The sequence below is a fragment of the Mauremys reevesii genome, linkage group 5 (assembly GCF_016161935.1).
Source record: "Mauremys reevesii isolate NIE-2019 linkage group 5, ASM1616193v1, whole genome shotgun sequence".
Lineage (NCBI taxonomy): Eukaryota > Metazoa > Chordata > Testudines > Geoemydidae > Mauremys > Mauremys reevesii.
In genome coordinates this window covers 55,155,768-55,169,771 of record NC_052627.1, presented here as the reverse complement: position 1 = coordinate 55,169,771, position 14,004 = coordinate 55,155,768, and the positions used below count along the sequence as shown (strand labels likewise).

Here is a 14,004-nt window from a genome sequence, read left to right as displayed (position 1 = left end):
CAAACCCCCCGCCCCCAAAAGTAAACAATATTTTGTGTAACTCAAGAGGATCTTATCAAATTTAAAAGTTCTCTTTTCCTAGTAGCCAAAGGAAGGCGAAGATTTCAATGGTCTACCTGAGCGCCCTGGTGTGTAAATATACCCGCCATTGTAAGTGTACAGTGAGGAATGTGGTGCATTGCCACTTCAGCATGGAGAGACCATAAGGAGAGAATCCATGTCCTCAAGTACGACCAGCTTCTAGACAACTTTATGGGCCAGGTGGACCATCAAATCTCTAGTGCTGATTGCAGTTTCAGTGAGAAGTATAGGAGTAGTAATTGATCTCCCTCCCATTTGGTCAGCTTCATCGGGCTTCATCAAAATCTCTATTTGACAGCTTGGCTGATTTAAGGGGACTCAGAGAAAACCCAGGCCCTTGTTAAAGGGCTTCCCAGTCATTTAGTCTCTGGTTCGAAAAAGGTCTAGGTGGTTGATGCCAGCAAAGGTATTTGGATCCCAGTCACAGTTGATCTCTTTCTTCATATAAACAAGGTGAACTCTTTTGATCTATTAATGTACAGACAGGTTAGCTCTCTCAGGTAGGCACGTTCCTTCAAAGGTAAGTCAGTGAGGTCACCATCTGGTGGTAAGGTTATAAAAGGTGTGTCCAAATCTAAATATCTATTATGGGATGTTACTTCGTAGGGCCTTAGTTATTGTTCAGCAAAGTTGGCTACTGTAGTTTACTTATTCCCTATTAAACCTAAAAGCATTAGATACCATGAGAGATGTTGTGGGAGGAGTAGAATTTTTTGTTGCATTTTAGGTCTATGAACTGCTCTTCTGTGTAGTTGGTTGACCTCAGCAGTACTAAGGGAGGTTTATTTCCTTTTGACTCTCTCAAAAAAGAGATAAGGTCTTTTTCTCATTTTATAAACATCTGCTATCATTGTCCAGTCTATCAGGTGGATAGTGGTCCAAGCAGGTATTGATAGCACTTTTTGTAGCCTGCTCTTGTACGACATGCTATGTCCTCAAGATAGTCTCCTTTGAAAATATTCTTATGGCATCTGACTGATCTCAGTGTTCTGATTAAAAAAGTTCTATCATAGAGTATTCAACCTAGTGGTTTCTTTGAGGTTTATAATGACAATTTAAACAAAGAATGGAAATAAAGCTGCTGTGTCATGCCTTAAAATTGGGGTTTTTTTTCCCTTTGGGGAAATCGTTATTTTAGAAGACATGGAGATAAAACATAGTCTCTCTCCCAGGACTTTTCTCTCTATCTAATTGTGTTTACATTTGCACATATTTTAAATATGGGGAAGAAAGACAAGAATGTAGGAGCAGTTGTTTTCTGGCTTTTTCCTGTTACAACTGTGCTACTCTCTAGGTCAGTCTACAATGGAGACATTTCGTGTTAACCCCCTGGTTAGGGTACCAGCCACATTGATAAATCATTTTGTGATGAGACCAGGAGTTAAATGGTCCTTAGATGAATTATCAGTGAACCAAAAGTTCCACTGAGAGAAGAAACAGACTTCTGTGCTTCTTACCTATTATAGGTCACCAGTATCATGAGGGAACTATGGGGGATGGTGTGCACTCCAGCATCCATGTGCTGTTTATGCAACTGTGTCTTTTCAGTTTTATTTGGTGCTGTGAATGTAATACAGAAGCTAAGGCAGGCCTTTATTAAAATCATGATTTTTCTTCAGCATCCCTGTGGGAAAATCAACATTCTACAGCTCTGAATGTATAGTCTATTCCAAGCCTGCTGTAAATGCTGTTCTGTGCAGGGGAGTTTCTGCAACTTCAGTGAGGAAGGTATCCCCCACTCCATAGCAGTACCTGCAAGATTGGTACAGTACAGTCAGTGTAGAAACCTGTAAAAGTTCCCCAACTCCCAAAACTGCCTACTGGCTTTTATTATTCTAACTGGTCAAAAGGCAGCCTTTTTCAGCATTTCAGATGATAAAAAGTTAGTAGGCAGTTTTTTGAGCTGGGTTGGACAACTTTTATAGGATTCCATAAAATTAACTTCCCAGGTATTTTTTATCATGCAGTTGCACAGCTACTATTCTTTAGCCCTATGGTTGCTGACTTTCTATCACACCTTGGTGTGAAATTAACACAGATTCATGTGGAGCTGACAGCCAGAGGCACACAGATAAAAGTGACGCAGAATTAGCATGTGATCTTTTGGGGGAGGGAAGGGTTTGAGTTAACTTACATGCAAATGTATTATTTGTATTTACATTGTGAAGATATGTACTGTATTAGGAAAGCTGAGATATCCATTATTTTCTTCCATATATTTCCAATAGGGTTGCCAGGTGTCCGGTTTTCGACTGTAACACCCAGTTTAAAAGGGACCCTGGCGGTTCCAGTCAGCACCGCTGACCGGGCCGTTAAAAGTCCGGTTGGCAGACTCCCTACCTGGCTCCGCACAGCTGTCAGGAAGGGCTACATGTCCCTGCAGCTGTAGGAGCGGGGGTGGCCAGGGAGGCTCTGCGTGCTGCCCCCCACCCTGAGCACTGGCTCTGCAACTCCCACTGGCCAGGAACTGCATCCTGAACCCTGCATTTCTGGCCCCAGCCAGAGCCTGCACCCCAACCACTTTCCCCAGCCCAGTGAAAATGAGCGAGTGCATGAGGGTAGCTGAGAGCGAGTGACAGAAGGAGGGGGGAGTGAGTGAGCAGGGGTCGGGACTCAGAGAAGGGGCAGGACAGGGCCTCGGGGCAGGGGCCGGGCAAGGGTGTTTGGTGTTTTGTGCGATTTGAAAGTTGGCAATCCTAGTTTTCAGGTTTGTATTAAATTCTGAGATACGATTTCCTTGTTTATTGATATAGTGCCCATTGAATGTGCTGTTTACAAGCACTGCTTTGAGTTCCTCTCCTCTCATTTCATGCTGGATCCCCTCCAATCTGGTTTCTATCCTCTCCACTCCACTGACACTGTTCTGTCCAAGGTTTCCAGCGACTTTTTACTGGCTAAATTTCAAGCCCTCTGCTCCTTCATCCTTGGCCCCTGGCTGCATTTGACACTGATTGACAATACTTGCCTTCTCAAAGTCTTGACCTTCCTTGTCTTCCATGACACCATCTTCTCCTGATTCCATTTCTTTTCCTTTCCCACTTTCCTTAGTTTTCCTCCCAGATCATCTTCAAGCTGATAATTTGGAAGTCATCTTCAGTGCTTCCTTTTTTCTAACTGTCTAGGTTTTCCCATTCTGCCTCTAACGTTTTTGCGATCTGATCATTTATTTCTATCCACACAGCTAAAGCTTGTTCAGGCTTTCAATCTGGCCTGTGTTGACTACTGTATCCTCCTCATCCCTGGACTCTCTGACATGTACATTACCTTCCCTCTACTTCATTCATCTCCCTTGCCTTTCACTCTCCTGTGTGGCAAGCATGTATTGTATTGGTGCTAGAGAAACAATTCCAGCAGTTGATTTAGGATAGATATGTCCAAGGCATAATTGACTGGGTTTTTTTTCAGTTTTCAGAAATGTCTTTTTTTTTTTATTGAAGCTTGTGTAATATCCACAGCAAATTCTAATGCACTGATACTTTTAAATAAAAAGTACCCATAGGGTACAATCATAAAATATAATTTTGTAAGAACATAAGAAAGGCCATAATGGGTCAGACCAAAGGTCCATCTAGCCCAGTATCCTGTCTACCGACAGTGGCCAATGCCAGGTGCCCCAGAGGGAATGAACAGAACAGGTAATCATCAAGTGATCCATCCCCTGTTGCCCATTCCCAGCTTCTGGCAAACAGAGGCTAGGGAAACCATCCCTACCCATCCTGGCTAATAGTCATTGATGCACCGATCCTCCATGAACATATCTAGTTCTTTTTTGAATCCTCTCCATGAACTTATCTAGTCATTATTTCTGGTCATTAGGATTTGCCTTTGAATCTGATGTCCCCTCAAAGCAGAGTGTCACTATATTTTTTACAAGATGAATAAGTTAGTAAAGAGGGTTTGGCACTTTTACTGTTGCACATAGATGATTATTATTATTATTATTAGGGTTGGAAGGGACCTCAGGGGATCATCTAGTCCAACCCCCTGCTCAAAGCAGGACCAATCCCCAAATCCCTAAATGGCCCCCTCAAGGATTGAACTCACAACCCTGGGTTTAGCAGGCCAATGCTCAAACCACTGGGGTTCTATCGAAATATGCCTCATACTGAGCTAAATCAGTGGCAACAGTTGTCGAAGTATTTGGTTGGATTTTTAACACTGTTAGCAAGTTTAGGATGTACTTTGTGTGGCTCATTTCTGTCCTCTAATGGTGTAATCCTGAGACACGCTGAGCACTTACAACTTCCACTGGTGTCAAATATTGACAAACAATTCAAGGACCAATCCTACAAATGCTCTGTGTGTACAGAGCTCCCATGGGAGTCAGCAAAGAAGAATCTTTACAGGATCAGCCCCTTAATCTTTGACAAGGAGAGAAACTTGAACAATTGTTGGATAGTTTACATAGAAGTTAGTCAGATGCTCCAGCCAAATTCTGCTCCCACTGAAGTTAATGAGAATTTGGCCCAAAATTTAATGTAACATATCCATTTGCAAAGTCCAGGCGATTTATACCCCCAAGACCAGAACTTAATTTTCTAATTAAAAAAAAGTTAAATACCAACCCTTGTGCTCATAAGTATCCCTTCAGTAACAACGTATAGCGTGTATATGATGGAGACGGAAAAATTCAGTAAGGAAATATATTTTCCTTCCAAGTTTTCCAGGACTCATCATAAGCAGTGAGTCAGATATGATTATGAGAAAATCTTGTGTCTTTTCAAGTGGTGCTGTGCAAATTGTCCAACACAAACTCAAAATACAGCCAGAGTTTTGTTGATAGGCTCCCTGAGGATGGCATAGTTCAAGCAGATCATCTCCTGATTCTGTCAGATGAACATCCTGATTCTGGGGAGGGAATTATCATTCAATTTGAAACCATAGGAAAGTTGGTGGGTTCAGGTGCGTTTCTTTGAGTTTTCAGGTTTGCTTGAGCTCAGAGGGGCGTGAATCCATATGAACTAAACTCCTCCCAAACATGCATCTGCTCCCCTGTGATACAAAACCATCAGGCTTCAAAGTGCTTCTTTAAAACCAAAACACTAATGTTTAAAAGGAAGTTGAACTGTGTTCATGATAGGATTCGGATGCCAGCACTCAACATTAGCCTTAAAGTAAAGAGGACTTGATGCTGCAGTGACTGAGGGAAGTACTGAGAAGTGGAGAACTAGAACAGTGTCAGCGGTTAGAAGAGATCCGGTTTCAGTGCACTGAAGGAGCTGATGGGTAAAAAATCCTAGTTGATGTTGGGGGTAGAAATGCTGGGGAAGAACTTTCTCTCCACAGTCAGAGACAAGTTTGGGATCTGGAGGCAGCCACATTGCAGTAGTTCTAGCAAAGTGAAACAGGAGGAGGAATTCTCGCTGCTCCAGCCAAATAGGAAGTGCTCATTGCAACACACCTGGGGCAGAGGGGGAGTTCCCCTTTAGTATAGGAAGAGGTGCTGCATCCCCTTCTGGTCCCCCTCACTTGACGCTCTGCAGGTGTGTCTTCCTAATGGGTGGAGTCAATGGAGAATGTGTGTGTGACGTTGCACTCCATATGATTTTGTGAAAATATGCTAATGAGTGTGAATATAATGTAACTGGCTTATGCTTCATGCAAAAGGTCTCTTGTAAGGTATCATTACAAAGTTTATAATCTACTGTGTGTGGTCATCCTATTTGTATAAATGTATCACTCTTGTATCTGAAACTAGAAATATGAAATATAACTCTGAGATCCTATTGTAATTAAGCAAAGTGTGGGCCATTAATGGTGGTTTGGAATCTTGATGACTCCCGTCAACTAGGACAATTGACTGTAGATGGCTCTGTTTACTTGCAAGTCTTTCTGTGAGTCAGGCTGGGAAGAATGAAGGATTGGGGGTCTCACAAGACATGTGACCATGTCACCTGGTACTGGAATCCACCTTAAACCTGGGGCTTTTCCATTTAGAAGGAGGGATGGGGACCCAGAGAGACACAAGATTCCTGCTTTGTGCCAAAGCTATATAAGGGAGTGGAACAGAACAAAAGGGGCAGCAGTCGTGAGAAATCCCCTAGCTACCACCTGAGCTGGAACAAGGACTGTACCAGGGGAAAGAATTGGGCCCAGACTAGGAAGGCATCCAGTCTGTATAAGCAGCTTATTGAAACATCTCTGAGGGTGAGATTTTATCTGTATTCAGTTTTCTACTGTATTAGGCTTAGACTTGCATGTTTAATTTTATTTTGTTTGGTAATTTACTTTGTTCTGTCTGTTACTACCTGGAACCACTCAAATCCTACTTTTTGTATCTAATCACTTTATACTTATCAATTAACCCAGAGTGTGTATTAATACCTTGGGGAGCAAACAGCTGTGCATATCGCTCTATCAATGTTATAGAGGGAGAACAGTTTATGAGTTTACCCTGTATAAGCTTTATACACGGTAAAATGGATTTATTTGGGGTTTGGACCCCATTGGGAGCTGGGCATCTGAGTGTTAGAGACAGGGACACTTCTTAAGCTGTTTTCAGTTAAGCCTGCAGCTTGTGGGGGATGTGATTCAGACTTGGATCTGAGTTTGCAGCGGGCAAGTGTGTCTGGCTCAAACAAGGCAAGGTACTGAAGTCCCAAGCTGGCAGGGAAAACAGGCTCAGAGGTAGTCTCAGCACATCAGGTAGGAGTCCCAAGTGGGTTTCTGTGATCCAACCCATCACAGTGTGTGCTGGGTGGAAGAGGGGAGAATACTACAGGAGTTGCTCTCTACTCCATTTCTCTCATTCACTGTCACCTCAGACACACACATAGTGCAACTGTGTTGCTAGCCCTGAAAGACTTCATTATGGTTCTGTGATAACAGATACAGGTCCTTCCCCATCCCTTTTTGTTTTGAATAAGGGACTCTGACTTGGACAATCCTGTACTTGCTGGTGTCCCATTTCTCAGACATTGCAAATTTTCTCTGACAAGTGAAAACTAAAGAGGAGGGTTGGATTGTGAAAATTTATTCAAGGCATTCATCTCTGTGGTTAGGACAAAAAAAGTCATAAGTGAGAAGGAAGAGTTGCATTACAGATTGGTAAGATGTGTTATTTAATTCATATCGTAAAAGGCTGGTTGTAACTAGGAAATATAGGGTGTGTAACAATATAGAGGAACGTAATAGGGAGAAAACTACATTTTTACACAAAGGCACAGATTTCTGATGAGATAATTATATGGCCCCCATCACTGGAATCTAAGTGACTATTTGTGAAGTTGTGAAGAACTATTATCCCTATCTTACAGATGGGAAACTGAGGCACAGAGAGACTGTGACTTGCCCAATGTCACACAGGATATGTCTGATAGAGAAAGGACTTGAAGCAGTGGCTTCCACAACCTAGGCTGGAACTCTAACCACTGACTAGCATCATTCATCTCTATACATATCTACAGGGTATTGGCCCTGCCATGCACCTTTTCCTTAATCCTGATGATTCATTCATTTTTCAGAGACCCATTCTAACCTTTTATTTGATCCTAGATAATGTCAAAATAATTGTATATGATATTTTTAATTAAAAAGTTTCTGGACTTCTGTCACTTCAAAGCATGGATTAAGTTATTATTGTCTGTAGTATCCTCTCCAAATTTTGGTGAAAATTTCCCAGGAAAGGTTATTGAGAGAACAACTGAATATGAAGACATCTGTCTTCATACATTTTCTATGGCAAGTTTTATTTAAATATCTGTTGGCTGAGGCTGCATGTATGGATGAAAGGTGCAATATAGTGCTAAATATTGATTATTAGTCATCAGCTGCTATCTAAAGTTTTTCAACTTGTTGGAAATGAATAAGGAATCAGGGAATATACAGTATGTACCATAAAATCCTAATAGCAGTGTCCATATTTTAAAAAAAAAATCCTTTTGTTGATTTGCTGTAGTATGATCCTATGACTCTTTCATACTGTGGGACATTCAGTCTAAAAGCAAGATATGTGAGAAAGGTATCTGGCAAGAGGAGATAACATAAATTTAATTCTAACATTGCTATTGTTCTTGACTATATTCTGATTGGCCAGCTAGATGGACAAAAATCTTTAGTTACATCTATATCTCTCTGAATAACCATTGTGAAGAAGAGCAATCCAGGGTCACCACACTTTAAACACTGCCAGTCAACTCTGGGGAGAGAGACTAGATATGCTGGAATCACCTGTCAAGAAGAAATGTGGCTAACTGTAAGAAGGAAACACTTTTCAAGATAAAACAAAATTCCATTTAGTATATTCTTTGTTTTAACTTTTAGCTCTTCTGTAAGATTTTTTGTTAAGGCATGTCTCCACTGCAAGAAAATTTGTATGTTACGTTTCCTCTCTAAATAGGTGGCGAGATCAATACCTTAGCTTGCAGTTCAAGGGTTACTGCTCCTGCTTTTCAGAAAAGAAACATCATGTATTACAGCAACAAATTTTCATTCCCTCCCCCCCCCCCCCCCAAAATAGGGGACAGTACAGATTGGACTAAGATTAAAATAACTGTAGGCAACTACTTTTAATATCAGTGATTCGACACCTGGTCTGTCTTTTGAAGACATCTCTGCACTAAGCTTAAGAGTTTTAGGTACAGTCTATAATACTCAATGAGTCAAATACATCACTGCTTTAACATCACTGAAATTATAAGATTTTGAGAAATTAGCACCCTATGTTGGTTTAAATAATAGCACTATATAAATGATGCCCATGCTCTGGTCATGCAAATACATTACTGCAATTATACAATTACACTGACTTAGCAAGTTTTTAAGGACTTACTGATAACAAGTCCATCATGCCTTCATTTTTATTCCACTATTTTCTTTTTTTATTCCACTCTTTCATTCTTTCTTTTTTTTTCCGGAAAGCTACCTCTTCTGACTAGTCCAGATGCCAAATGAAAGCACTTGAGACAAATGTTTAGTAACTGTTCAAAATGCTCCAGCTTTAGGGCTCACCCTGATGCAATTGTCCCTAGCATTCGTTAGAATCTTGTTGAGGTGAGACAAGAACTGGAGGTATTAAGAGAACTTCACACACTTAACATTAAGGACACATTAATATTTTGGAAATAAACTTGTTGGTTTTGGTATCCCACAGATGGTACCAGACAGGAGGAAGTGGAAGGTGAACTTAGTGAAGAAGAACACTGGTTTGGAAACTCTTCAGAGACCCCTTCGGAAGCATCATATGGAGAAGTCCAGGAAAACTTCAAGTTGTCTCTTGAGGATAGAATCCAGGCGCAGTCCACTTCCCCGGATACTTCTCTGGGAAGTGCAACTCCTAGCAGCAACACGCTGGAGCTGATAGCTGTTGACAATGAGGCTTTAAGAGACACATTACAGAGCAAAGAACACCTTTCTCCTGATGTGTCATCTTTGTGTGAAGATGAATCTCCTGGCCCAAATAAGCCACTGAGCAGTAACCTGAGAAGGCTTCTGGAGGCCGGTTCTCTCAAGCTGGACACTGCTGTTACAGTCAATGGCAAGGTCGAATCCCCTGTAAATGTTGGTTCAAATCTCTCCTTTTCTCCACCGTCTCATCATGCCCAGCAGCTAAGTGTTCTTGCCAGAAAGCTTGCTGAGAAACAGGAACAAAATAACCAATACAATGCAAGTAATCGGTTTATATGGAATCAAGGTAAGTGGTTGCCAGACTCAACCACCACCTGTGGTTTGTCCCCAGATTCAGCTATCCTGAAATTGAAAGCGGCAGCCAATGCAGTTCTTCAGGACAAATCACTTTCAAGGACTGAAGATACTATAAGATTTGAATCCTTTTCTTCACCTTTTAATTCTCAGTCTGCCAGCTCAACCTTAGCGGCTTTATCAAAGAAAGTTAGTGAAAGAAGCATGACTCCTGGGCAGGACCACCCACCTCCAGCCAGTTCTTTCCTTTCCCTGGCCTCAATGACCTCCTCAGCTGCCCTACTCAAGGAGGTGGCTGCAAGGGCTGCAGGCAGCCTGTTGGCTGAGAAGAAAAAGTCACTAGTTGCGGAGGATACCCTGCAGCTTTCAGAGATGAAGCAAGAGAAAGTAACTCCACCACAGTCTTTGGAATTATTGCTACTTCCAGTCCCTAAAGGAAGAATTTCTAAGCCCACTAATACAGGTACGGACCCTTATCTTAACCATCAAGTAAAGCTTATTTGTTTTGCTCTAGATTTATTTAACTCATCTTCCCTGGTCTGGTTTGTATTGTTTCCACCTATTATGAAAATAAGAACACAATAAACAAAAGGATAGCTTTTAAACTGCCATTTGAAGATCAAACCTTCACAAATGTTTCCATATTTGAAAGGTAATGAGTGTACAGTTCAATACATTTTTTTTATTCCATACAAATGTATTTTTTCCTCACCAAGTTCAGAATAGGTCCACACAAGAAATATTTAATGGGGAAGATCAAAGAATCCCTGTCAGGGAGCTCATGGTATCAGGGAACATGTACAAAACCAGTGCTTTTGAAATATTGGACAAGGGAGAATTTTCCCTCCTGCTGTCTCTGTCACAAATGGACTTTTGTATAATCGCTTACTACCCTGTCCTAATTTACCGGAGTATATTATTATGTTGCCACTTTTCATTAAAATTTTCTGCAGAAGCACGAACGAATCTCTGATGTTCATTCTTTCCAATTCTTTGTCATAAGAAATAGAAGAAAATGAACTGCTTTTTCCTAATTCTGCTCCACAACACCCGCTTTATACTTCTTGGCCCACCCCCTCCCTCTTCCTCTTCTAGTTCTGTCAGCATTCTAAGATATAGGCCTATTGCGAACTGTACTGCTAACAAAAGAAATCAGGAAAGAATTTAGGGAATTGCGTTATTTCAATTATCAAAATAAGCAATATTTTCTTATATACATACTGACATTTCTTTCTAAAAAATTGTATGCATCACATGTTCGTGTTTCCATGGACATCACCATGGAATTTAGGTGTTATCTTGCTAACAATGAAACTCTGATAAATAGAATGAGGAAATGGTCAAAAGCCTTCACAAGATAAAAGGCTTGGGTGTTAGTTTGTTAGGGATTATCTACATGGCAAAGTTTTATTGGTATCATTATACTGATACAGTTTTTTGGACACTTTTATTCCTGTATAAAAGAGGGTTTTTTTCAGGTAAGTTTATGTTGCTTTGGAAGGGGTTTACATTAAATTATACTAGTGTAAATGTATTGATTTAAATTCACACGTTAATGTTATACTGGTATAACTTTCTCATGTAAACAAGCCTTTAAAGAGAGGGGATAGCAAGGATTCAGTTACATTTAATATAATACACCATTCCAAAAATGTTCATAATATCTGTTTATTTACTGTATGTGCAAAAGGCGTTCACGTGATTTGTTACTTGATAAGGAAGAGTAATGCAGAAGAGAAACATTTTTATTGTAGTAAAATCCAACTTCTATATGTTTGGGTAGCGAATTGTGGAATCTTACCTGTGCACCTTGGAAAAGAGAAGTGCAGTCTAAGTGTATATGCAGTGCTGGCAATTCATAATCTGGCTGTGATGCAGTGAAATCTCTAGCGTCTACTCTGCTTAAAACACAGGAATGCTGAAAGGCCGTAATGGGAGCATGTTACCTCAGGGCCTTGGTAACCATGAAACAATCATTTTCCTTTGATCATATTTTTATATATAAAACAGTTTATATGTACTGAGCCTTCACCAACCTCTGTTGGCATCCAAACAAACTTTATCATGATATTTTAATAACAAAGATATTTGTTGAATTCTAGCTCCCTTTCTGACATGTTCATTAGTTTTTCACTTGAAAGGAATTAACCAAATGAAAATAAAGAGACCAAGAAAAGCTATGAGATAGGGTATTTGGATTTTGAAGGAATTTGGTTCTCTGTAATCATTCTTTCTGCTGTAGAGACGTACAACTTGCAGAAAGAGGTCACTGTTGTGTGACTTTTGAGCAGTAGACATTACAGTACTCCTCTAAAATATTGAGTTGGGCACTTGATCATGTATATTTGCTATGAAAATAAATGTCACACATTCCTTTGATTCTTTTTGCAGCCATGGTTTTATGGAAGTAATTCTTTTTGCAGCCATGGTTTTATGGCACTGAAACCATAATATAATATTTCATTTTATAAAGTTTTGTCTGTTTGTGTGGGCCTTCTCTTGAGGACATGCTTGTGTTGCCAGTAAAATAAACATATTTTCCCTGAAGGCACTGATTGGCAGATTTTCCCATATATTTTATAGTTGAAGAAAGTCTGCTTCCAGTTATTATGAGTCAGCTGCTTTTATCAGCAATGAAGATATCCATGATAGGCAATGATCACTGAGATCATTTACTAGATATTGGAAAAAATAAGGAGGCAGTAAAGGGGGAAATATCTTTGTTTAAAAAAAAAAAGGCACTCTTAACATGCCTACAGCATGCATTAAGCTCTGAGTTCATAAACATTTTTTAGTATATAAGGAGCAATAGCACATTAGATTGTGGTCTTGTCAGATCTCACGTGCTAACCCTTAGTTAGGCCTGATCATTACTTGGATGGGAGATGCTCAGTAAAGCTCAAGGTGGTTCAGGAAGAGACTGAAGTGGCACCCCCTAAATCTCTATAGCAGTGGTGTTACGAAACATTTTAAAGTTGGTATTGCTGTCTTTTGGATGAAATGTAAAATGAAATCCTGACCTACGTTCCCTCTAAAGTGTGCGCATGCACAGCCATGCAGGAAGCCACCAAGGACCGTGCACTTAGTAGAGCCACGCAGCGCACACTGCACTCAGAGGTGTGGCCACAGGTGGGCCTGGAAGATGGCAGTGGGGTGAAGTGGGAAATAGGTATTTGGAGGCAGTGGGGTGAGGTAGACAGTGGTGATAGGGGAGCTTGGGGCATGCGGGGCTGTGGCAGGGCCAGACGCCTCTCCCTCCCAGCTGCGGGGCTGCTGCGGTGGGACTAGATGCCTTCCCCGGGCCTGTTGCGGCGGGGCGAGGTGCCTCTTCCTCCCCCCCCCCCAGCCCTGGGGCTGCTGTGCGGGGAGAGGGATGTGGAGAGTCCTCTTCCCCCCACTGCACTCCTGGGGCAGCCTGCACCTCAAACCCCTCATCCCCGGCCCCACCCCAGAGCCCGCACCCCGAGCCGGAGCCCGCACCCCCTGCACTCCAACCTTCTGCCCCAGCCCTGAGCCCCCTCCCACACTCCGAAACCCTCAGCCCCACCCCCACTGCACATAACAAAATTCATTCCGCACATGGATGGGAAAAATTAGAGGGAACATTGGCCCTGACTCCGTTTAAGATCCCATGCCACTTTTGCAAGAATATGAGTGTTAACCCCTATGCCTGGATCAAATTCCCATTTGAGCAATAAACACTTTGCATGGAACACATACAATATTCTTCCTGATTTTCAATTGGATTCAGTGAGTCTGATTCTCCTCTCATAGCAGTTTTACAGTCATGTAGCTCCATAGAATTAATTGGAGTTGTTCCTGATTTTACATCAGTATAAGTGAGAGGCGACACAGGCCCAGTATTCTTTGCTTCTTATGCTAAAGCGTTGTGTAGTGTTATAAGCAACTCTTGTTCCACCCCAGAAATGGCTGCATTGTTGTGGTGGATCACACAATTCCTGTATATTAGGAATTCTCATTGTTATCAGCGGAGCTGTACTCGCTCACTCCAGTTCTGGGTTTGGCCTAAAGTAATGTGCAAAATTGCTGGTAAGCCACCTTGTTTATAGACCTATTATTAATGGGTTAGAAAATAGGTCACAGAACTTGCAACATTTATTTCTGATTCTCTTCTGATGATAACCAGTTGCTGAAAAGGAGACATGATAGAAGGAAATGACTTGATGAATAAAAAATGCTACTAATATATATTTCTGTAGTTTGTCTCTTACCTTTTATAAAGAAATAAGGAAAGACATGAAAAAAGTGAAACACTAGCAATTA

At 41.2% G+C, this 14,004-nt stretch overlaps 1 protein-coding gene across 3 annotated transcripts in view; it reads left to right on the top strand.

Moving 5' to 3' along the window:
- Window positions 1-14,004, top strand: part of ZNF827 (zinc finger protein 827) — a 127,473-nt gene that overhangs the window by 16,316 nt on the left and 97,153 nt on the right. For 2 of the 3 annotated variants that reach the window (XM_039540922.1, XM_039540923.1), the window contains exon 3: window positions 9,173-10,183. The exons of the other annotated variant lie outside the window; for it this stretch is intronic. In XM_039540922.1, coding sequence (XP_039396856.1) covers window positions 9,173-10,183 — 1,011 coding nt within the window. The remainder of the gene's footprint in view (window positions 1-9,172; window positions 10,184-14,004) is intronic. 3 annotated transcript variants of the gene reach the window in all.